Source organism: Tachysurus fulvidraco, chromosome 24 (genome assembly GCF_022655615.1).
Source record: "Tachysurus fulvidraco isolate hzauxx_2018 chromosome 24, HZAU_PFXX_2.0, whole genome shotgun sequence".
Taxonomy (NCBI): Eukaryota; Metazoa; Chordata; class Actinopteri; order Siluriformes; family Bagridae; genus Tachysurus; species Tachysurus fulvidraco.
Genome location: NC_062541.1, coordinates 17156389 through 17181877, shown reverse-complemented (window position 1 = coordinate 17181877; position 25489 = coordinate 17156389). Strand labels below are relative to the sequence as shown.

At 43.8% G+C, this 25489-nt stretch overlaps 3 protein-coding genes across 5 annotated transcripts in view; 2 read left to right on the top strand and 1 right to left on the bottom strand.

Annotated features, from left to right (window-relative positions):
- The first annotated feature begins 5855 nt into the window (after positions 1-5855).
- Positions 5856-21176, top strand: cdip1 (cell death-inducing p53 target 1). 3 transcript variants are annotated; one of them, XM_047808230.1, is made up of 6 exons: positions 5856-5997; positions 6280-6388; positions 12295-12428; positions 13207-13353; positions 14969-15242; positions 19623-21176. In XM_047808230.1, exons 3-6 carry the CDS (start codon positions 12344-12346, stop codon positions 19732-19734), a joined length of 618 nt encoding a protein of 205 aa, XP_047664186.1. In that variant the 5' UTR covers positions 5856-5997; positions 6280-6388; positions 12295-12343; the 3' UTR covers positions 19735-21176. The 3 variants fall into 3 exon arrangements, with proteins under 3 accessions (XP_047664186.1, XP_047664185.1, XP_026998746.1); XM_047808229.1 differs by lacking the exon at positions 5856-5997 and having other exon boundaries at positions 6235-6388; XM_027142945.2 differs by lacking the exon at positions 5856-5997 and having other exon boundaries at positions 6237-6388; positions 13207-13320.
- A 2-nt stretch (positions 21177-21178) lies between these two features.
- polr3k (polymerase (RNA) III (DNA directed) polypeptide K) lies at positions 21179-22743 on the bottom strand. Its single transcript, XM_047808231.1, has 3 exons — positions 22507-22743; positions 22186-22273; positions 21179-21621 (listed from the first exon to the last, which is right to left on the bottom strand). The coding sequence occupies exons 1-3, from the start codon at positions 22615-22617 to the stop codon at positions 21494-21496; spliced, it is 327 nt and encodes a 108-aa protein (XP_047664187.1). The 5' UTR covers positions 22618-22743; the 3' UTR covers positions 21179-21493.
- A 453-nt stretch (positions 22744-23196) lies between these two features.
- Positions 23197-25489, top strand: part of snrnp25 (small nuclear ribonucleoprotein 25) — an 8525-nt gene continuing 6232 nt past the window's right edge. The window contains exons 1-2 of the mRNA XM_027142947.2: positions 23197-23544; positions 24648-24738. Of these exons, the coding sequence (XP_026998748.2) occupies positions 23347-23544; positions 24648-24738 (289 nt within the window). The 5' untranslated portion in view covers positions 23197-23346. The remainder of the gene's footprint in view (positions 23545-24647; positions 24739-25489) is intronic.

Here is a 25489-nt window from a genome sequence, read left to right as displayed (position 1 = left end):
ATGCCCATCTGTTTGGTTTGTAGCCTCAGCCCCAAGGGAACCGCTACTGTGGCTCTGAGCTCAGTTCGTCATGAGACACACCAAAATATAACGTGTGTGAGGAGACTGGACGCATCCTGGATGACCTGATCCCTGGTTAGCACACACAGTAGTCAGACATTATAGAAATATCTGTAATTAAAGGGAAACCCTCCAAATCCATCTGTGTATCAAATTTTCCCTTGGGGGATTAATAAAATTCTCTTTCTCCCATAGTATGCTGCATACTGAGCTACCTGTATTTGACAGTCTCACATAATAGCATGAGAACTTATTGTAGTTAATTAATATAAATAATATCAGCTGAGGTTTAACGAACACAATATTACTAAACTACTAACCCTGAAACAGAAATTAGTAACTTTGCTTTAAAAAAATATATTTATTTATATCCAGTTACAATTGCAGATGCGCTTATCCAAGAGTTTTGTCCCATTTTATATAACTGAGCAATTGAGGGTTAAGGGCCTTGCTCTGGGGCCCAGAGGTGGAACTAGGATTCTGACATGCAGCCTTTCAATTGATAGTCCAACACCATAACCTCTAAGCTACCACATCCCCATAGTTCTTCCTCATGGAAAATTAGGAGTAGAGCTTTAAGACTAGAATTCCCTTCAGGGACAGAAATCGATTCTTCTGAATGTTGTGAAGAGCCACTTGTTCTACAGCGTGTCGGTCCGAGAGCGAACAGACATTTTGGGTCAGAGGAAATTCGTACCTCTGTGACATTGTCCTCAGGAACTAGTGTAGTGTGTGAAGTGTCTTAATGCAACATTGACATTATTTCCTATACAGTGTCACCCAAATGAGGATGAGGTTCACTTCTGAGTCTGGTTCCTCTCAAGGTTTCTTCCTCTTATCAGGGAATTTTTCCTCACCACCTTCACCTCAGGCTTGATCATTAGGAACGAATGTTAGATAGTTAGATAGATAAATAGTAACTTAATTTTTTATATTTGTATTCTGTTTCTATACTTCTGTGAAGCTGCTTTGAGACGATGTAAGACGTTAAATGCGCTAAACAAATAAATTAAATTGAATTGAAAATTTAATTGGATGTTTAGTGATAACTTTCAGACTCCAGCCAGGAGCCCTGAAGTTAAAGAAGTTCACTTATAGGAGACATATCTGAGGTTTTAATCAGCTCGGTCCGGCCACGTTCGGGTTGCTCGGGTTGAGTAGAGCAGATTAAAGCATTCGTTCCAATACTAGCAGCAGAATGAGTAAGAAAATACCTGATACGTCATTAGATCACACCAGAATGTCATCAGAGCATTTGCATCAACACAATACAAACATCACCGACAGGCAAGTGACCTAGTGACAGGCAAATGTGTTTGTAACTCCTCATGGTTAGCTAAGGTGTGTGTACTGTGGTGTGTCTGTAACCTCCCATGAGGCTCTGAATGAGGTTCCTGCACTTTTACCACAAATCTGTTGTAGAAATCAGTTTCAGCTGAGCCATGTGTGACAGCAGGACGTCTGTAGACTGAGACAGCTTTCTCAGTTTCTTGCTCTGAATGTCCGTTATTGATTGTTAGGTAGTCTAAAGTATCAGTAGCCAGGGGTGTAGCACAGGATCGTGGGCCCTATGCAAAGATACTGTGTGGGGGCCCCTATTTCACTTTTTTTTTAAATTATAATGTAAAATGAATAGCAATTAGTATATTAAAATTTGCATGACTATAGACAGGACATGATTCAGTGATTTAGTAACCACTTGTGAATTACTGCCTTACAGCATTGAAGTATATCATGTATAAAATAGTATAACAACGTGTTATTTACATTCATGTCAATGCAGCAGCACTGCATATCATATTTTGATCATAATATGTCCTAACCTTTAAAATAGATGGAACAACTCAGTATCTTTTTATAAAAAATCGCAGTTCACTTTCTGTGGCTGTTTCTGGAACAGAGTGTTATGTGCTTAATTTTTATAATTCTTTCATACTTTGCCAGTTTACAATTATATATACAATTATTCATGTAAAATGTTGGACCACATCTCTAAGAATACTTCTCACACTTTTCGTGTTACTTCAGAGTTTAGTAGTATGATAAGAACATTTATCACATGCTTGGAGACAATTGTGCAGCAACTTAGCAAGCATTTATTTTACTCTCCTTTCTTTTATGATAGCCAGATTTTGGTTTTGACATCATGTGCAACGGCAGCGCGAGTATCGTTTGTGAGAACACTAACAAACCCCCCTGTATCATCCACCAAGTCCACGCACTCTCTACTATCCCTCACATCCCTCACTCATTGCTGCATGCACGCTCGAGGTGGGAGGGGTCTACGTAGATTCGTGTCAAAGCAGCGGAGAACTAGAAGTAGCACATAAGTGCGACTGTCAAATAGATCACGCAGATAATAAAATAATAACATTAATACAAATTATAAAATGATCGTCGAGGGCCCCTCACATGCCAGGGCCCTATGTACTCAGTCACCCTTTTACCCCCACTTACGACGCCCCTGTCAGTAGCTCAACAAAAAATTGGTTGATGTCACATGAACGCACACTTAAAGGCAGATATGAAATGACTGAAAAGTTGTACATTAAAAAAATTTATACATTAAAATTATGGCCCTGTAGATTGCCTTTGTCATGCTTTGACTGAACATTGTGTAAAATATCTCCTTTTAGCTTCTCCTTCAAGAGCATTTTGGTTATTAACGTTTGGGAAAAAAACTTATGACACATCACAGCTGAATGAGCAGCATGGGCTGAAACATATAAACACCAGGGAACGTTTCAGCCTGTGTAATCACTCGTCACTGATCTTTTGCATCGGGACTAATCCGGCGTCTACACCAGTCTGGATCAGGGATGTGTAATCTTCTCCAGAAACTTTAGGTGTAGGTGCAGGATTGAGCAGGAGCCACACCAAGGACTGCGCCTGACTAATCAGTCACTCATGACTATCAGGTGTTGCTTCTGCTGGTTGGAATTAAATACTGCACCACATCAGCTCTCTCTGGGTACTGGACTGCATTAGTGAAGAAAGGGAACGCTGGTTGATGAATAATTTTTAATTAGTTTGTACCATTAAGTGACTTTATGTCATGATGGCACATACTGTATGTGCATGCACAGAAAAAGGTATTTGTGTAATATTAACCTGCCCCTATTGTTAGAAGGGTAGAAATGGAACCTTTCACAGGCTTCACTGCAATAGTGAAGCCTGTGCCTGCATATTTACAGGATGTGATGCGAATACCAGATGGCTGCTACGTTGTGGAAGGATAGTCAAACTGATTGCCTGAAGCATTACTGCTCCAGAGCTAGATTATTTCCTTCCTCAACTACATAAATAAACTCGACATCTGTGGAAAAATCCACCCACGGAGAATCAGTATAAGGATGTCGTGAGGTGTAGATTTTGTCTTGTCTTCTCTCAGCAAAACTGGAAAAGAGATTTTTACTAAAGCACTTAAGAGAAGAGTGACATTCTGGATCAGACACATTAGGCCAGTTAGAAAAAGACAAAGAGGAGGTCAGAAATCGTGCCAGTGAGTTAGCACTGCTGATATCTGATCGTCCTACAACTGTCTTTGTGTCTGAATTTTTTTTTTTACACCCATTTCTAAGGAGATTGATGGGTAGGTTGATCCAGGCTTTGTGAAAAACACACAGAAGCCATTAAATTATCAGACAATATTTATATAAAAACAGTGTGCCTAGGATATTTTTCCACTCTGCCATGAGCCACACCTGATTCCACCTGTATAATTAGTCTGCAATCCTGAAATTAATTAGACTATCAGGTTTGGCTTGTACTTGGATACACCTAGACATCGATTACTTTCCCTCTCTCCTGTGCTCCAGATCAGGGAAGATGATGTGCACCAGGTCTTCAGAAAGAACAAACTTAGAAAGGCACCAGGCCCAGTCGGTGTGACACCAGCCTGTCTGAAATCCTGTGTTGACCAGCTGCCCCCCATCTTCACACAGATCTTCAACGCTCAACCAACATCCCTGTCCCAAAGATAACAACTAACAACTACAGACCTGTGGCACTGATGCCTGGCATCATGAAGTCGTTCAAAAAACTGGTTCTGGCTTATCTGAAAGACGTCACCTGACCCTTTTCAGTTTGCTTGTCAAGCAAACAGGTCCATGGATGATGCAGAAAACTTGGAACTGCTTCACATCCTGCAACACCTGAATAAATCAGGGACTTGTGAGGATCCTGTTTGTAGATTTCACTTCAGCCTTCGACACCATCATTCCAACACTCCTCCAGACCAAACTAACCCAGCTATCTGTTCCTAGCTCTATCTGTCAATGGATCACCAGCCTTCTGACAGATAGGCAGCAGCTAGTGAGACTGGAGAAAAATTCATGTCAAACAGCCGCTCCACCAACACTGGTGCCCCTCAAGGTTGTGTTCTTTCCTCACTGCTCTTCTCCCTGTTTACTAACGACTGCACCTCTAATGACCACTCTGTCAAGCTCCTGAAGTCTTACACTACAGTCTTCGGCCTCACCAAGGATGTAGACGAGTCTGCCTACAGACAGGAGGTTAAAGAGCTGGCTGTCTGGTGCAGTCACAACAACTTGGAGCTCAAGACTATCAAAACAGTGGAGATGATTATGGACTTCAGAAGAATCCCCTCTGTACTCCTCCCACACTCACCATCATGGACAGCACTGTGGCTGCAGTGAAGGCATTCAAGTTCCCGGGCTATACCATATCCCAGGACCTGAAGTGAGACACACACCAACACCATTGTAAAAAAGGGCCCAACAAAGGATGTAGTTCCTGCTGAAACAGTTCTAGTCAGCCATCATCAAATCTGTTTTGTGCACATCAGTAACTGTCTGTTTTGGCTCAGCTACGAAATCAGACATCAGAAGACTTCAGAGAAAGGTTCGGACTGCTGAGAGGATTATTGTTGCTCCAGGAACTGTATATATCCAGAGTGAAAATCGCTTTGAATTTCTCACATCCGATCTACCTCATGAACAGTTAAATGCTCCCCGATTACGTAATAACAATGTGCAATAATCTTATATTTTTTGTTACCACCTCTATCCTAGTACATCCCTACATCTCATTCTATTCTATTCTATTTCATTCTATCGTCTATAGCACAACTATAAGTACAATTTATTTATTTTCCAATTCAATTTTTATTTTTTTGTCAATTTGTATTTACATATGTGTATTTTTATTTATTAATTTTTTATTCTCATCTTATTTTTATCGTCTGTGTGTTTTTATATCTGTGTACTGGAAGTGTAGGACACTAAAACAAATTCCTTGTATGTGCAAACATACTTGGCAAGAAAGCTCCTTCTGATTCTGATCTCTGATATTGGTGCACATATTGTAATATGCAAAAAATGAAATGATTTAATCGATTGCACAGGATACCAGGAGAACCTGCTGGACACTCGAGATCTTCCACTCCAACCTTCACATACCATGTCTTCATGGAGCTCTTTGCTTTGTTTTTTACAGGGACATTGTCATGATGGAACAGGGGTCAAGTCTCTGAGTTCCAGTGAAGGGAAACTCTAAAGCTACAGCGTACAGAGACGTTATAGACAAAATTGTGGTAACAGTTTGGGGAAGAAGCACTTAACAGATGTGACTGACTATATAGTCAATATAGTCAAGTCCAGAAGCTTTTATTGTCATTACAACCATATAGAGCTGTTACAGTACACAGTGACATGAGACAACGTTTCTCCAGGATCATGGTGTTACATAAAACAAGGACAGAGCTTAAGGACTTAGTAAGTTAGTCCTAGATACATAAAGTGCATCTGTGTAACCTGGTGCAAACAGTGCAGGACAAGACGGACAAGACAAACAAGACAGACAAGACCGTGTAGGACAATATGGAATGAACACACTAGTATTATAGATGTAATGTATTGTGCAAAAGAGCAATCAGCTGTAATGCGTAAAGAACAAAAACAGTGTGAAGAACATCATGTAAGTTTGATACGATTTCTAGAATCCAGATAAAATAAAGCTGTATATAAAACCGACTGATACTAGAGCTCACTCCCAACACCCCCCCATGCTCTCCCCACTCTCCCTCTGTCACTCTTTCTCTCCCCTCTCTCTCTACCCCCTCCCTCCCTCCCTCCCTCCCTCTCGCTTCCTCCCTCCCTCCCTCTCGCTTCCTCCCTCCCTCCCCCTTCTCTATCCCTCCCTCCCGCTCTCTCCTCTTCTCTCCCCCTCCCTCCCTCTCTCTCTCCCTCGTTACGTCAGATCCTCCATTCCCAGCGGTGAATGTTATTGCAGATGAGCTAACGGCTAGCTACTGAACGACTTCGCTAACTTCACTGAGCCAAAGTGTCTTAGCTCAGATACACCTCAGGTAACTGAACATCATCACTAATATTATTTATGATCAATAATTTGCTAGTATTTTTGTGTGGGAGTGAAGAGCGTGTCTAATCCCTGTCACTGGCCTGAGTTAGCTCACATCATCAGCACAGCCGTTATTTATTTATCATATCTACCTCTTCATTCATCCATCCATCCATTCATTCGTTTATTTATTTATTTCTAAATGACTGCAGTGTATCAGCTTGTTTACTTGGCTAGTCTGAGGGAGTCTCTTATGCTACGTTTCAAATCAATACTAGACAGAGTGTGTGTTGTGTAGTGGAGCTAGTGTGTGTGTGTTGTGTAGTGGAGCTAGTGTGTGTGTGTTGTGTAGTGGAGCTAGTGTGTGTGTGTTGTGTAGTGGAGCTAGTGTGTGTGTGTTGTGTAGTGGAGCTTGTGTGTGTGTTGTTGTGTTGTGTAGTGGAGCTAGTGTGTGTGTTGTTGTGTTGTGTAGTGGAGCTAGTGTGTGTGTTGTTGTGTTGTGTAGTGGAGCTAGTGTGTGTGTTGTTGTGTAGTGGAGCTTGTGTGTGGGTTGTGTAGTGGAGCGAGCTAGTGTGTGTGGGTTGTGTAGTGGAGCGAGCTAGTGTGTGTGGGTTGTGTAGTGGAGCGAGCTAGTGTGTGTGGGTTGTGTAGTGGAGCGAGCTAGTGTGTGTGGGTTGTGTAGTGGGAGCTAGTGTGTGTGGGTTGTGTAGTGGAGCTAGTGTGTGGGATGTGTAGTGGAGCTAGTGTGTGGGATGTGTAGTGGAGCTAGTGTGGGTTGTGTTGTGTAGTGTAGTGGAGCTAGTGTGGGTTGTGTAGTGGAGCTAGTGTGTGGGATGTGTAGTGGAGCTAGTGTGGGTTGTGTTGTGTAGTGTAGTGGGAGCTAGTGTGGGTTGTGTAGTGGAGCTAGTGTGGGTTGTGTTGTGTAGTGTAGTGGGAGCTAGTGTGTAGGTTGTGTAGTGGAGCTAGTGTGTAGGTTGTGTAGTGGGAGCTAGTGTGTGGGTTGTGTAGTGGGAGCTAGTGTGTGGGTTGTGTAGTGGGAGCTAGTGTGTGGGTTGTGTAGTGGGAGCTAGTGTGTGGGATGTGTAGTGGAGCTAGTGTGGGTTGTGTTGTGTAGTGTAGTGGGAGCTAGTGTGTGGGTTGTGTAGTGGGAGCTAGTGTGGGTTGTGTTGTGTGTATATATATATAATATATCTGGAGTTTAATACTGTTACGCTAGCTGGCTGTGTTCATTTGTGGGCGTGGCTCTCTTGGGCTTTACATCAGTGGCGTTAGCTAGGTGACTAATCACTAATCCTCCATAGCTGTATGCTAACCTGCTAACTAGCCGGTGGTCTTTGTATTTTAAGACGTTCTGCAAACTGAATATTATTTTCACGTTGTGGCACTACAGCTGTCAAAGCAAGTGTTTACATAAACATGGTTACAAAATTCAGGGTTGTGGTGATTGCTAATGTGTTTGGAGTGAGATTACAAATTACAGACTGTTACCACAGTTTTGTCCATAACGTCTCGGACTGTTACCACAGTTTTGTCCATAACGTCTTGTACTGTTACCACAGTTTTGTCCATAACGTCTCGGACTGTTACCACAGTTTTGTCCATAACGTCTTGTACTGTTACCACAGTTTTGTCCATAACGTCTCGGACTGTTACCACAGATTTGTCCATAACGTCTCGGACGGTTACCACAGATTTGTCCATAACGTCTCGGACTGTTACCACAGTTTTGTCCATAATGGCTCAGACTGTTACCACAGTATTGTCCACGACTGTTACCACAGATTTGTCCATAACGTCTTGGACTGTTACCACAGTATTTTCCATAACGTCTCAGACTGTTACCACAGTATTGTCCACAACTCTTACCACAGTTTTGTCCATAACGTCTCGGACTGTTGCCACAGTTTTGTCCATAACGTCTCGGACTGTTACCACAGTTTTGTCCATAACGTCTCGGACTGTTACCACAGTTTTGTCCATAACGTCTCGGACTGTTACCACAGTTTTGTCCATAACGTCTCGGACTGTTACCACAGTTTTGTCCATAACGGCTCAGACTGTTACCACAGTATTGTCCAGAACGGCTCGGACTGTTACCACAGTATTGTCCAGAACGGCTCGGACTGTTACCACAGTATTGTCCAGAACGGCTCGGACTGTTACCACAGATTTGTCCATAACGTCTCGGACTGTTACCACAGATTTGTCCATAACTTCTCGGACTGTTACCACAGTTTTGTCCATAACGTCTTGGATTGTTACCACAGTTTTGTCCATAACGTCTCACACTCTTACCACAGTTTTGTCCATAATGGCTCAGACTGTTACCACAGTATTGTCCACGACTGTTACCACAGATTTGTCCATAACGTCTTGGACTGTTACCACAGTATTTTCCATAACGTCTCAGACTGTTACCACAGTATTGTCCACAACTCTTACCACAGTTTTGTCCATAACGTCTCGGACTGTTGCCACAGTTTTGTCCATAACGTCTCGGACTGTTGCCACAGTTTTGTCCATAACGTCTCGGACTGTTACCACAGTTTTGTCCATAACGTCTCGGACTGTTACCACAGTTTTGTCCATAACGTCTCGGACTGTTACCACAGTTTTGTCCATAACGTCTCGGACTGTTACCACAGTTTTGTCCATAACGTCTCGGACTGTTACCACAGTTTTGTCCATAACGTCTCGGACTGTTACCACAGTTTTGTCCATAACGTCTCGGACTGTTACCACAGTATTGTCCAGAACGTCTCGGACTGTTACCACAGTATTGTCCAGAACGGCTCGGACTGTTACCACAGATTTGTCCAGAACGGCTCGGACTGTTACCACAGATTTGTCCAGAACGGCTCGGACTGTTACCACAGTTTTGTCCAGAACGGCTCGGACTGTTACCACAGATTTGTCCATAACGGCTCGGACTGTTACCACAGTTTTGTCCAGAACGGCTCGGACTGTTACCACAGTATTGTCCAGAACGGCTCGGACTGTTACCACAGTATTGTCCAGAACGGCTCAGACTGTTACTACAGTATTGTCCAGAACGGCTCAGACTGTTACTACAGTATTGTCCAGAACGGCTCAGACTGTTACTACAGTATTGTCCAGAATGGCTCAGACTGTTACCACAGTATTGTCCAGAACGGCTCAGACGGTTACCACAGTTTTGTCCATAACGTTTTTGTACGCTATAGCTGTACAGTTTCTCTTCACTGGAACTCAGAGACTCGACCCCTGTTCCATCATGACAATGCCCCTGTGCACAAAGCTGCATTAATCAGAATCAGAAGCAGGTTTATTGGCCAGGTGTGGTGTGTTGACACACACAAGGCATTTGGGTCCAGCTGTTTGTGACTCTCAAAAGTACACACACAAATAACACTATACTATATACCACAGAAGATCTCGAGTGTCCTGCACTGAGCCCTGACTCTGACTCAACCCCACTGAACACCGACTGAACCCCAGACCTCCTCACTCTTACACCATCACTGTCTGATCTCACTAATGCTCTTGTAGCTGAATGAACACAAACCCACACAGACTCACTCCAACATCTAGTGGAAAGTCTTCACAGAACAGAAGAGGGAATAAATCTGGATCGAAATGTTTAAGAACCTAAACTTTAAGCCATTTAGTGTAACTTCTCTTTACTGTTGTTTTCAGAGGAAATTCTAATTCGACTTTGAATGATGGAGTGTATAGTGCAGTGGGTCTGTGAACTGGGTTGGAAATGGTTTAAACTGGTAGAAGGAGCAGAGGCAGTGTAGGAGCTCCAGGGTGAACATCTTGTCTGTTTAGAAACTTCCATGTGTTTGGTAGAAGACATTTTACTGGCTAGATCTGTTTTTTTTGCTTTCATACTTCCTAAACCCTCACAACACTATAAACAGAACTCAGATCTCAGCTTTCTGGTCCTCCAAGTTCCAGATAAACAGGAAGAATGGTAGAAAATCTCATTATAGGTTTGCTGCAGTCATTCACATGATACAATTCAACATGATACAATACAATACAGAGTACAAGGTGTTTTCAAATCTGTTCAGTCAGAATATATTTTTAATTTGTTATAATTACTCTACCCAGACAGTATTTCAAGCTAAATTACAGTATTATATTATTGTGCTTGCTGAAATACATTTTAAAACAGTAGTCAGAGTGATGTTCTACTTACGGTTCCTGAAGATGGATGGTAAAACCTCCATTAGAAACCATGGAGATGACTTGGAACCACAGTCAATATGAACAGTGTTGTACTGGAGCTTCCATCGGTGATCAGTTCTTCATCACTTTAACAAGACAGACTTCATCTTCGAACCAGAATGAGCTGCACATTTAGATGGGTCACACGAGGATGAGGTCTCAGGGAGGTTTTTGTCACAACTCTCATCTCTAACTTCCTCATTATGGAACAATTTAAATGTATAGGTCTCGAGTGGCATCCAGAAATATATGTCCAGAGTCCTTGTAGGGTCCCTTGTAGGGACAGAGACAGTTTTACCCGAGTTTCAACAAATATACGAGATCCTTGATCTCAAGACCTTCAAACAAGGTAATAAATAGCAAGGTCAAGTGATTGATATAGATTTCCTTCCTTGCTGTTTGTCTCAGAGATTCTTACAGCTTCATGTGTTGGGATTCAAGGCCCTTAACCTTCAGTTGCACAGTGAGATATGAGATAAATCTAGGCTGCGCTGATAAGGGTTAAAAAATAATGTCTTGCTAGCTAAGGGTTTCACTATCAGTCCATCTTTTGGGAGATTCTTGTTAGTTAAAGTTCAAGTTAGTAAATAATGACTTTGTGCTGCTAGATGAACGGATTACCTGAACCGACTACAAACAGTTCTGCTCCGTGTCAGAGATGTTTACATTTACATCACATTTACATTTATAACATACAGTTGTTAGAGCAACGTACAAAAGTGCTTTTGAGTCTCTGTCGATGAATATATTAACACTGGTTCACTAGGTTACAGACTTAGGACACCATCAAACTGTGTCAAGGTTTTTTTTGGTAGTTTTTTAAAATAAACATACAACAAACAGAGAAGAAGTGTTGAAGTGTTTCAGTAAGAGGCAGGTCTTCACCCGTCATTTGACGATATCCAGTGTCTCAGCTGTTCAGACATCTAGAGGAAATTCATTTCACCACCTCGGTGATAGAACAGAGGAGAGTCTTGCTGTATACGTCCCTCTTACCCTGAGAGATGGTGGGACCAGTGGAGGAGTGTGAGGAGTGATAAGTGATAAGCAGCTTTGTAGGCAAGCATCGGTGTTGTGAATCTGATGTGTTCAGCTACGAGAAGCCAGTGAGGAGAACTTCAGCAGGTTGAAAACAAGTCATGCAGCTGAATTTTGGATCATTCGCAGAGGACAAATTGTGTTTATAGGTAGACCTGACAGCAGTGAGTTAAAGTAGTCCAGTCTTGAAATGACAAGAGACTAAACAAGTACCTGAGCAGCCTGTGTGGACAAAAATTGCCGAATCGTTCTGATGTTTTAGAGAAGGAACCGACATCAGCGTGTCACATTAGCAACATGCGAGGAAAAGCACAGTTGATTTTCCATGATTACTCCAAGGTTGTGAGCTGTGACTGAAGGGGAGAGGAGATTGTAGTGCAGGGATATTGCAAGAGTTCAGTAGTTCAGATATGCTACACAATGTGCATGGGGCTGATATGAAAGGCATTTTGTAAGACATCGCGCCAACTAGAGTGTCCTCGAACTTTTTAAATGTCGCAACCAGCGTCGGCACCCGGTAGCCCCGCCCCCGTCTTCTGAGCGTCGAGTGCAGGAGTTTTCAATCGATCATATGAATCATCCAAGTTCTTTACGTACACTTCTTTTTCTTGTTTGAGTTGTCAGTAGAGTGAACACATTACTGTCCTGTTTGTCATTTCTCAGAACGTGAGGGTGATCTGATCCCATTTAAATCCAGCTCCTGAGCAGCAGCATGTCCAACGACCCCCCGCCACCCTACCCTGGGGGCCCCAGTGCCCCTCTTATAGAGGAAAAGAATGGACAGCCTCCAGTCTCTGGTAAAGCTCTTCTTCTTTTCTTTACATATACACTCCATTATTTATATATCAACATGATTGTGAAGTCTACGTGAGTAGGGAATTTTGATCTGAGATATGAAGAATAAAGCCTGACACCTTCATGATTTATAAATAAACACCAGAAAAACAAAATGTGGAAGGAAAAAAAAAATAAAAAAAAATATATATATTTCTAGATTGAAATTTATTACCAAAACGATCACATGATGGACTCTTCTGCCTCTGACCTGGTTTTTTTTTATATTATCAGACAGGGGTATTGTTCAGTTAAGCCTTTAAAGAAGTATTTATAAAACCAGAAGGTGTGTAGAATTATTTTTAATCACAAATGAATTTGAAACAAATAGATTTTTAATGCGCTTGCTATAGAATGTTATACTTTTAAAAATTTTACTATCGAAAATATTTCTAATTAATTAATTGTGTTGGATAATTTTCTTAATTACTAAAATATTTTTACTAAACATTTATTTATTTGTTTACTTAGTGTTTAGGTTTATTTTCTCATGTATTTTTAAATATCTAATCTAATCGTATCTATCGATCGATCTATCGATCGATCGAAACAAACACTACATTTGGACTAAAAATCCTTTAACAAGCCGCTTGTCTGATGTCCGTCCTGTGGATGGTATCTGAATGTATCAGGAGCGAAAACAAAAATAGTATTGTAATAATAGTATAAAAAGATGTGTAATGCGTTGTGTGTCGTCCCTAATAAATAACAGTTCACTGATGTTGCTAATTTGTACAACAGGCTCAGCCCCGGTGACGAGCGGACCCCCACACGGACACCCGCTGCCTCCAGACTATGGCCCTCCACCTTACGAGGCCACCATGCAGCCTGGCTTCGTGCCCCCACACGTCCCAGGTAAGGGTCCTATGACCATACCACACCTGCATGGTAAGCCTGCCACCTGCTGCTGCTGATGTTCATTACACTGAGAACCCTAATCATGAGAACAGTCCAGAGCTCACACACACCGAAGCCTTGTGCAGTCAGGTCGTTCTGTCCTACTGTGTTTGTCTCAAACGGATGACCAACCTATCGCAGAAGAAAAGAAAACTTTAACTACACATCCTTCCCTCACTCCGTAGATACAAAAGTGGATACTTGTGTGTAATATTTACAGAGAAATTCTATAAAAACAGAGCAGTCCAACACAGAAACTAGGTTAAAACATGGTCTATCACAGGCAGAGGATCAAACGCAAGAGTAAACCATCTGTAAGTCACAGTGCACAACAGTTCAAACGCAGGACAGAAGGCTGAAGAGGTTTAAGTGCTCGTCGGAAACACGTTCACCCAATAGCACGGGGAAAAGGTGGAGCATGGCGTATAAAACTGTGAACCTCCAATAATAACTGTGAATGGGAACATGACGTAGTCGAAGGTGGGCCTGGGGGAAAAAAGGAAACAGACACAAAAGACACCCAAAACACCACCGACATAGACAGAATAAAACACATGGAATAAAATTAAGCAGATGAGGACATAACACAGTGTACAAGAAACCTGGTCACACACTAAACAACAGAGACAGGACTGCACACTGACCGGTTTAACAAGCTCACAAGTTCAGTAGCACAAATACACTGGATCGTACATCCAAGTCTTAGAATTTAGAAACTACTAACGAAAGGACCAAAAGAAAAAAAAAATCTAAGCACTTTAGGGACATACAATGCTAATTAAAGGCTGAAAAACAAAATGCCTCCTAAACAATCATGTCATTAGCCGTGTTAACATGCTGACCGATTATCTGTTAATAATCCCACTGATTATCTGTTCAGAAGAATAAAATACGTCCGCGTGTCGAGGCCAGTTCCTATTAACGTCCATGAAATAATCTATTAAACTGGAGACTGAGTCGTGTAAATCTTTCTGAGTGTGTGTAACACTGTGCTTTAAAAATATACCTTTTTGTAATATACTGATTCCTAATCTACTTCATCTGTCATTTTTAGCTTGTCAGTGTAAAGCCCAGACGTTCTAACACTGAGGTGTTACACATGACCCAACCTGTAGCTGTACTAAACACACAAAGTTTACTTTCTTCTACCTAAAACAGCCATAGCCAAATAAGCATGGACTTCTCGAGACCCGTGAAGGTGTGCTGTGGTAACTGCCACCAAGATGCAGGAAGAAGAGCTCCTGCAGCACAAACTGCTGAGAAAGTGACTGGTGACTCTGATAGAAAGGAGTCAGATCACACAGAACATCAGAGTGTCAGAATGACCATGCTGACTCCTGTACACCACCCAAAGCTCCTACAACGGACACGTGAGCATCAGAAAATCACGTGTGAGTCACTTACCTGAGGACGAGACGGCACCAGGATGCACTGTGGGAAGAAGGTGAGCCGGAGGAGGCGGTGTGATGCTCTGGGCAATGTTCTGCTGGGAAACCTTGGGTCCTGCATTCATGTGGATGTGGACTCTCACACACACACACACTTAAACCCAATTTTAATATGATGTTTGAATTTGTGCTGTTCTGCCCATCTTCCTGTTTTTCAGCTGGCTTTCACCCTCCTCCTGGACACTTCCCCCACCCCATGCCAGGGCAGTTTGCTCCAGGGCCTAGTCACTGTGGCCCGTCTGTGGGACACACGGCCACAGTGATCGGTCCTCTGGGCACAGCTGCTACAGTGACTGTGCTGCAGGGTGAGATGTTCCAGTCAGCCCCGGTGCAGACGGTCTGCCCTCACTGCCAACAGGCCATCATCACACGAATCAGCCATGACGTGGGCCTCATGAACACTCTCTTCTGTCTGTTCTGCTTCTTTGTGGGGTAAGTGGAAGGATTGGGTGCATGGTATATTGTCATTTGAATGAGCCTCAGAAATCTCAGTAACACTAGCAGCTCAAATCATCATCTGATGCTCAAATAAGGTCACATAAGGTTATGGCTCTGGGTTGTTGCTCAGAGGATCAGAGTTCAAGCCCCGGCATTGCCAAGCTGCCACTGTTGGGCCCTTAACTTTCTCTGCTCCAGTGGCACTGTATCATATCTGCCCCTGTGCTTTAATGTGTATGTGGTGACTATAAAGGCTTCTGTGCCTCGATTTCATTCCTAACCTCGATTATCTCGTAATAAGGATAGGTCTGGGTTATATTATACAGTCCCCCCCAAGAGTTCATGAAATCTTTCAATTCCAGAAATTTGACACAAAATCAAAGCCCTGTGATATTCGGAGGAACTTGCAATGCTTGTAAACTACAGAGATTCAGGTCGAGATGTGTTATGTGACATCACAACACACATTCAGCTACAACCCTCTACAATACATGTGTGGAACATGAGTACAACTCTTACAGAAATATGTCTCACTGCTAGGACATTTCATCACAGGAGCATCATTTGTGTGTGATTTCACCGGCTCAATCACAAATTCTGCAAAAATAAAGCTACAAAAATCAATTATCTAAGTGAACAATCAAGTCTCATAGTCAGCATGTGTGAGAGCAACAAGGGGTTTCCTGTCTGGTCCAAAAGGAAGAATGTGTCACAACACACACATTTACATTTTTTATTTTATTTCAGTTTATACACATGAGCAATTGAGGGTTAAGGGCCTTGCTCTTGGTGGACCTGGGATTCGAACCAATGATCTTCCGATCAGTAGTCAAACACCTTAACCTCTGAGCTACCACACTGCACCACATACTCTGTTGTATGGGGTTGTGCAGCTGCGGACCGGTCAGCGAGGAAACGCTCCACCATCGAACGGTCCTATAACACGCATGTGAGCATCGGAGCCTTAGAGCAGTTCTCTTGCAGTACATTGAGAGTCTGGACTGTTTACCTGGGAAAGACATGAACTATGTCTATAAGAAGGCAAGCCGGTGGAGGGGGAAACCCTGGGAAACCCTGGGACTGGGGAGGCACATGGACGTCAGTGTGACATATGCAGCCTACAGAAACATCATTGTGGTGCAAGTACATGGATCTGTCATGGCAGCGATCTTTAATTCAAGAAGCTTTTATTGTCATTTCAACCGTATATAGCTGACGCAGTACACAGTGAAACGAGACAACGTTTCTTTAGGACCAGGGTGCTACATAACACAAAGGTGTGAGCTGTATGGTCTGGTCTTTATCAGCAATCAGGTCTGTGCTGAACTCCGGAGCTCAGGAGTTCCTTAGGAGCTCTCGGTTGCACTTTTATAAACTGTTGTATAAAAGGACATTATTTACATTTACACTATTTACTGTAGAATGTCACCCAAATGAGGATGAGGTTCCCTTCTGAGTCTGGTTCCTCTCAAGGTTTCTTCCTCATATCATCTCAGGGAGTTTTTCCTCACCACCTTCACCTCAGACTTGCTCATTAGGGATAGGGATAGTTATATATTAGTTTAAATTTTAAGTTAATATTTTGTAATTAATCTGAAACTTTAATTGTATATATTAATTAATTATTATTCTTATTTTTCTAAAGTGCATCTGTGCAACCTGGTGTACACAGCAAGACAAAAGACAGAGCGAACAAAAAAATTACACAAAAGACAATACACGAAAACAGCGCCGCCCAGTGTAAATACTGCATGTCCATACTGTATATGTATCAGTATCGCATGTGCAGATACTGAACACATTAGTATGAACACATTAGTATTATAGCAGCAGTTACATGAGGCAATGTAAAGTGTGGTGCAAAACAGCAATCGACTGTAATGTGAAAGACAGCGTGTGTAAAGAGCAAACACAGTGTGAGGAACAACATGTAAACAGTTGGATATGGTGGTGCTGTAGACATGGATGTATATTGCAAGAGTGTGTATTTGGTGCAGATCAGTGCAGTCCATACAGTCAATCGTGTGTGTGTGTGAGTGTGTGTGTGTGTGTGTGGTGCTCAGAACTGTTCAGGTTCAGCTGTTAAGGAGTCTGATGGCTTGTAGAAAGAAACTGTTACACAGTCTGGTCGTGAGGACCGAATGCTTCAGTACCTTTTTCCCAAATGTCAGGAGGGTGTGTGAGGGTTGTGTTGGGTGAACAGTGTGTGTGGGGGGTGTGAGGGGTGAAGAGTGTGTGTGTGTGTGGGGTGAAGAGTGTGTGTGTGTGTGTGTGTGTGAGGGGTGAAGTGTGTGTGTGTGTGTGTGTGTGTGTGTGAGGGGTGAAGAGTGTGTGTGTGTGTGTGTGTGTGTGGGGTGAAGAGTGTGTGTGTGTGTGTGAGGGGTGAAGAGTGTGTGTGTGTGTGGGGTGAAGAGTGTGTGTGTGTGTGGGGTGAAGAGTGTGTGTGTGTGTGGGGTGAAGAGTGTGTGTGTGTGTGGGGTGAAGAGTGTGTGTGTGGGGTGTGGGGGGTGAAGAGTGTGTGTGTGTGGTGTGAAGTGTGTGGTCGTGTGGGGTGAAGAGTGTGTGTGTGTGTGTGTGTGGTTGTGGGTGAAGAGTGTGTGTGTGTGTGTGTGTGGGGGGTGAAGAGTTTGTGTTGTGTGGGGGGTGAAGATTGTGTGTGTGTGGGGCTGATGAAGAGTGTGTGTGTGTGGGTGAAGAGTGTGTGGTGTGTGTGGGGTGAAGAGATGTGTGTGCCTGTGTGTGTGGGTGAAGGAGTGTGTGTGTGTATGGGGTTGAAGAGTGTGTGTGTGTGGGTGAGTGAAGAGGTGGGTGTGTGGGGTGAAGAGTTGTGTGTGGTGGGGTGAAGAGGTGTGTGTGTGTGGGGTGAGAGTGTCTGTGTGGTGTTGGGGGTGAAGAGTGTGTGTGTGTGGGGTGAAGAGTGTGTGTGTGTGGGGTGAAGAGTGTGTGTGTGTGGGGTGAAGAGTGTGTGTGTGTGGGGTGAAGAGTGTGTGTGTGTGGGGTGAAGAGTGTGTGTGTGTGGGGTGAAGAGTGTGTGTGTGTGTGGGGTGAAGAGTGTGTGTGTGTGGGGTGAAGAGTGTGTGTGTGAGGGTTGTGTGGGGTGAAGAGTGTGTGTGTGGGTGTGTGGGGTGAAGAGTGTGTGTGTGTGGGTTGTGTTGGGTGAGTGTGTGGGTGTGAGGGTGTGTGTGGGGTGAAGAGTGTGTGTGTGTGTGTGTGGGGTGAAGAGTGTGTGTGTGTGTGTGGGGTGAAGAGTGTGTGTGTGTGTGGGTTTTGTGGGGTGTTGTGTGTGTGTGTGTGGGTTGTGTGGGGTGAAGAGTGTGTGTGAGGGTTGTGTGGGGTGAAGAGTGTGTGTGAGGGTTGTGTGGGGTGAAGAGTGTGTGTGAGGGTTGTGTGGGGTGAAGAGTGTGTGTGAGGGTTGTGTGGGGTGAAGAGTGTGTGTGTGGGTTGTGAGGGGTGAAGAGTGTGTGTGAGTGTTGGGTGGGGTGAAGAGTGTGTGTGTGTGTGTGTGTGTGGGGTGAAGAGTGTGTGTGTGTGGGGTGAAGAGTGTGTGTGAGGGTTGTGTGGGGTGAAGAGTGTGTGTGAGGGTTGTGAGGGGTGAAGAGTGTGTGTGAGGGTTGTGAGGGGTGAAGAGTGTGTGTGAGGGTTGTGAGGGGTGAAGAGTGTGTGTGAGGGTTGTGAGGGGTGAACAGTGTGTGGGGGGTGTGTGAGGGGTGAACAGTGTGTGGTCGTCTACAATGCTGTTGGCTTTGTGGATGCAGCGTGTGGTGTAAATGTCCATGATAGACGGAAGAGAGGCTCCAATGATCTTCTCAGCTGTCCTCACTGTCCGCTGCAGGGTCTTGTGATCTGAGATGGTGCAGTTCCCAAACCAGACAGTGATGCAGCTGCTCAGAATGATCTCAATGGTCCCTCTGTAGAACATGGACGGGTAGAGATGCTGCTGGGCTTTCTTGGTGATGGAGCTGGTGTTGAGTGACCAGGTGAAGTTCGCTAGATGAACACCAAGAAATTAAAAAAATGATTTACCTGATGTCTCCCACATAAGGATGATGTTCCTCATGACAAGTCTCATGGTTTCTTCCTCATGTAGTCTCAGGGAGGTTTCCCTCACCATCCTCACCTCCGACTTCCTCATTAGGGATCAACTGGTAAATCTAGATCACTTATATCCTGTATTTATATATTTCTGTAAAGCTGCTTTGAGATAAATCCTTCCTGAGCTGAGGGTCCGGCTGTGATGGACCTGATTATTGAGCTGCTTCATTGTGACTGATTTAATCTCCATGCAGCATGATGATGATGATGATGAGGAAGGCTCTTTGCTGCTCATGTGATCTCTCTTTAATGTTGTTTTTTTTCTCCCCTTATGTTTTGCAGCTGTGATCTCGGCTGCTGCTTGATCCCGTGTATGCTCGATGAACTCAAGGACGTGACGCACACTTGCCCCAACTGCAAGGGCTACATCTACACATACAAGCGCATCTGCTAACAGCAGCGTCCCCCAGCTCTCTCACCCTGGATGCACTCACACCTCACTCTCAACAAGCTGTTTTTCTCTTTCCCTTTTCCACGCTTCATTCCCTCGTCTATTTCCATTCTGTTCTTGTTTTTACTACCTGCTCATCCTCTAATGACTGTATATAACTATTTAAAAGACTTAGAGTTAGCGCTACTACAAAATTAATTAAAAAATATATATACTAGATAATTAGAAGACGCAAAAAAAGAAGGGATGATGACGGTACATTTTATATAACTGTAAACGGAAGCATTTATTACTTGTCATGGAAGTGCTTTAGGATTTTAGGTTAGTGGTGAAGTCACTTGATCTGATGTAGAACTGAAGTCCATTTCAGAGTGGATATGATTTTTATTGTAATGATTTAATTCTGACGTTCTGTAGAATTCTACTAGCACGCTAATGTGAAGGATTTTCATGTCTGTGTCTGTGAAAAATGACGGCCAAGGATTCCGGGTTTAGTTGTTGCTCCTTTTACACTCCGACACTCACGCGGTTCTCTTCTCACAGCGACAGAACGTTCCGGCCATTTTTGTAATCAGGGCTAGTTTTGCGTTCAGGCGATTCATCAGACTCGGTTCTAGTACACGGTCGTGTTGATTGTGCAATTTTACATGAATATTTTTAAAAGAAACATAATGCAAATATCCACATCGATGCTCCTGTATAATAAATAAATAATCCTTACATTTGAAGCTAGGTACGTCGTCTACTGCTGCGTCTGCCGTCTTACCAAACTGTGAATGTTGTTCTAAATAACTCTACTGTTCCTTCATCTGTACGGTGAAGTGCTTCGGTGTTGCTGCTGAGCCTCGACGTGCATGTGCACGTTCACATTAATCCAGTCCTGGAAAAGCGTGGTAAACGTGATGCAGCTCAGGACATCCGCTCAATCACAGGCTTTTACGTCATTTACTCTGATACAATCGATAGGAAAGAGCGTGCCTGAGGAAGGTGGTGATCATCAAACGATGGCTTTCTGGAACATCTCTGTTTTCCAACCCCCTGAAAGCAGGTCATTTCTTTATCGTTAAAAGACACTGTTTTACAGACCTGTCCAGCTTTCATCACCTTCAGTCGGTCTGTCTCTGAGTATTTAGATATCGGCACGAACACGAAGCAAACAATCTATTATGAAAAGCGTATGCATGCTCCTCTGAATTTGAGCTGATTCCCTTTAATGCAACTTTCTTTTGAACCTTATAGGCCTACAACGCTTTGCAATGTGGCTTCTTGCTGTGAAAGACTGAATATAATGAATATATGTAGAGCTTGTGTTCCAGGACCTTTAGATCTAAACCAGTAGTTTGTAATAGAATACATCTTCTGAACTGGAATTGTCATGTAAACTGACTGACTGTACAATTATTATTCTGAGAATAATAATAAAATACTCGTATCTTCTGCGCTCATATGGGTTCTGTCACTTTTAATCGAATCAACTGGGAAGAAAGAGTTCAGTGTGTCTTTAAATAAAAAGAATTGGTTTGATTACCGTTAGACAAAGAAAATAATGACATTTCAGGGTCCTCAAAACATCAGCCTTCACCTCGGTACATTACAAATAGATCCTAAAGAGAATACGATGTGTTCTTTACGGAGCAAAGTATCTTTGATCAGTCCATAGCACAACTTTCCCAGTTCTGCACATCCAAGTGTTTTGTGCACACACACACACACAGACGACTCTAGGAGCAGGGCTGGGACACAGCGGTGCACTGGGACTGTCTCAGTCTCTCCAGCGATGGCCACACTGCTGATTACAGCACTTGTAAAATGTAGTCATGGGCTCATCAGCAGATCTGGTCTGTATTTGCATGAAATAAGCCCTTGCGTGCTCACACTTTGGACATTTTTCTAAAAAGAAAAGAAAACAAAAATGTTATTCAGCTGCTTCAAATACTACTGTTATCATCTCATTAAAACAGAATGTCTGCACCTATGTATTTCGTCTCGTACGCCGTGATACAGAGCTGCTAAAATAACAAACTTAATCAAATCCTCTACAAATCTGTCCCCTGACCATCACTGCCACAAAATCTTGTCCATGTGTGTAATTAAGAACCCGATTGTACATTCATTACTCAAGCTATCATATATAAACCTTAATAATAGTAAAAGCTAATCCCAGGGAGCTAAAGTGATGGCCTTAAATCTGCAGGGTGTGTCACAGAGTCTCCGTAAACAAACATGTTATCAAAATGTCAAAAACTTTCATACATAGTTCATAGAAGTTTTTGAAAAAAATAACGTATTGATTGTACAAAACCAAATGTGTTTGGCTTCTCTCTCTCTCTCTCTCTCTCTCTCTCTCTCTGTGTGTGTGTGTATTTGCTACCTGATACATCTCTCCCCATGACACAGAAAGGATATAGCATGGACCTATGTTACTTACATCAGCTGTGTGTGTTTTGAACATACCTGCAGTGGAATCCACGTTCTCCCAGGCGGCTGAACCCCCAAGAACATCATCCACCTCTTTCAGCTTGGGATACTTTCTGTTGTTGACCTGAACACATTAAAAAAAATTACACTTCAACTGCGTCACCATGTTACATGTCAACATCTGTCTATCTCTCTGTCTGTCTCTCTAGCTATCTGTCTAACTCTCCGTCTCTCTGTCTATCTCTCTGTCTCACACTCACTCTGTCTCTCGTACACACACAGTTTCACACTCTCTCACACACTCTGTCTCACACACACTGTCTCACGCTCACTCTCTGTCACACACACGCTACGTACCTTCCTTGTAATGTTGTGAACATAAGGACACGTATTACAGGCGAATCTGTAACATCTCTGACCCTCTTCTACGACCAACACGTTTCCACACGTTGGGCAAAACAGAAGCATTTTCTCTGTCTGCTACAAACCCCCCACACACACACACACACACTCTGTCTGTCTGCTACAAAACACACACACTCTGTCTGTCTGTCTGCTACAAAACACACACACACACTCTGTCTGTCTGCTACAAAACACACACACACACTCTGTCTGTCTGCTACAAAACACACACACACTCTGTCTGTCTGTCTGCTACAAAGCACACACACACACACACACACACACACTCTGTCTGTCTGTCTGCTACAAAACACACACACTCTGTCTGTCTGCTACAAAACACACACACACTCTGTCTGTCTGTCTGCTACAAACCGCACAGACAAACGCGTTATTCAGTAAATCTGGAGAAAAATTACACAGCTAATACTGAAGTGCATAGTGCACCACCTTATTGAGTTCGACCAGAAACAAAGCGGAACTTGTTAACGGATTGTTTTAACGATTCGGTTAGTGTGTAGAGATTGTGTTTATTTTAAACGTATTGACAAATTAATAGTAAAACACACAGTGAGAGTTTCTATGGGAGTCGCTGTGTGGCGTGTTACAGTTTGATTATATATCATCATTGCTAACTCAGCAGAACAGAACCGGAAGTAGTCCCGTCCTATCTCTTCCCCAGTACACGACCCCAAAACATAAATATAGCTTCATTATTTTCTCCTCTTCATCCTGATAAATAATCAGCAGCGCTGCTGCATTTGGTCCTATAAACTCATTAGGGTCTGAAATATGAGCAGTGAAGTAAAGGCAGAGGAGACAGAAGGTGTTCAGGAGACGGAGATGGAGGAAACTTTAAAACAAGAAGAACAGCAAGAGGAGGAAGAGGAGGATGAGGAGGCACTGCCTCACTCTGAGGTTTTGGATATTTTTGAAGAAGGTTTAGCTCTGATAGTACAAGACCCTTTATTATGTGATCTACCGATTCAGGTTTGTGAACAAGAAATTCTCTTAATATAAACAGTAACAATGAAATAAATATTAGTTCATATTCTCTCTCTCTCTCTCTCTCTCTCTCTCTCTCTCTCTCTCTCTCTCTCTCTCTCTCTCTCTTTCTGTCTCTCTCTCTGTCTGTCTGTCTGCCCCCCTCTCTCTGTGTCTCTGTCTGTCTGTCTGTCTGTCTGTCTGTCTGTCTGTCTCCCCCCTCTCTCTGTCTGTCTGCCCCCCTCTCTCTGTCTGTCTTCCCCCCTCTCTCTGTCTGTCTGTCTGCCCCCCTCTCTCTGTCTGTCTGCCCCCCTCTCTCTGTCTGTCTTCCCCCCTCTCTCTGTCTGTCTGTCTGCCCCCCTCTCTCTGTGTCTCTGTCTGTCTGTCTGTCTGTCTGTCTCCCCCTCTCTCTGTCTGTCTCCCCCCTCTCTCTGTCTGTCTCCCCCCTCTCTCTGTCTGTCTCCCCCCTCTCTCTGTCTGTCTCCCCCCCTCTCTCTGTCTGTCTGCCCCCCTCTCTCTGTCTGTCTGCCCCCCTCTCTCTGTCTGTCTGCCCCCCTCTCTCTGTCTGTCTGCCCCCCTCTCTCTGTCTGTCTCCCCCCTCTCTCTGTCTGTCTCCCCCCTCTCTCTGTCTGTCTCCCCCCCCTCTGTCTGTCTCCCCCCTCTCTCTGTCTGTCTCCCCCCTCTCTCTGTCTGTCTCCCCCCTCTCTCTGTCTGTCTCCCCCCTCTCTCTGTCTGTCTCCCCCCTCTCTCTGTCTGTCTCCCCCCTCTCTCTGTCTGTCTGCCCCCCTCTCTCTCTGTCTGTCCCCCCTCTCTCTGTCTGTCTGCCCCACCCCTCTCTGTCTGCCCCCCTCTCTGTGTCTGTCTGTCTGTCTGTCTGTATGTCTGGCCCCCCTCTCTGTGTCTGTCTGTCTGTCTGCCCCCCCTCTCTGTGTCTGTCTGTCTGTCTGCCCCCCCTCTCTGTCTGTCTGCCCCCCCTCTGTCTTTCTGTCCCCCCCTCTCTGTCTCTGTCTCTCTCTCTCTCTCTCTCTCTCTCTCTCTCTCTCTCTCTCTCTCTCTCTCTCTCTCTCTCTGTCTCTGTGTCTCTGTGTCTCTGTGTGACCACCTCCCAGGTCACATTGGAGGAGGTGAATTCTCAGGTAGCTCTGGAGTATGGCCAGGCCATGACTGTGCGTGTATGTAAAGCTGACGGAGAGATCATGCGTAAGTTACCTTCTTCTAGTTAGTCAGATTAATTTTATAACTTTAGCATTGAACCTCTACAGTGACCCATTCAGCTTGTATACATATTATATGTGTACATGACAATGTCCCATGAAGACATGGTGTGTGAAGGTTGGAGTGGAAGATCTCGAGTGTCCTGCACTGAGCCCAGACTCTGACTCAACCCCACTGAACACCGACTGAACCCCAGACCTCCTCACTCTTACACCATCAGTGTCTGATCTCACTAATGCTCTTGTAGCTGAATGAACACAAATCCAAGTCCAGAAGCTTTTATTGTCATTACAACCATATAGAGCTGTTACAGTACACAGTGACATGAGACAACGTTTCTCCAGGATCATGGTGTTACATAAAACAAGGACAGAGCTTAAGGACTTAGTAAGTTAGTCCTAGATACATAAAGTGCATCTGTGTAACCTGGTGTAAACAGTGCAGGACAAGACAAAAAGACAGAAAGACAGTGCAGGACATCCGGAGTGGCCGCTGCGAGCTACTGCCGCACCGCCATCTTGTTTGCGGCACACAGACACGCTCCAACATCTAGTTTATAATGTATCATAAGAGGTTATTCAGTATTTATAGAACAAATCCATAACTGTAAAGATTACTGGGATTATTTCAGCACCATCATCATGGCATCTGTTTGAACTTCAGTTTTGGTCAGTTAACACCAGTTCTGGATTCTAGTCAACCCCAGCATGGAGGCTTGGACGTCTCATGATTCCTG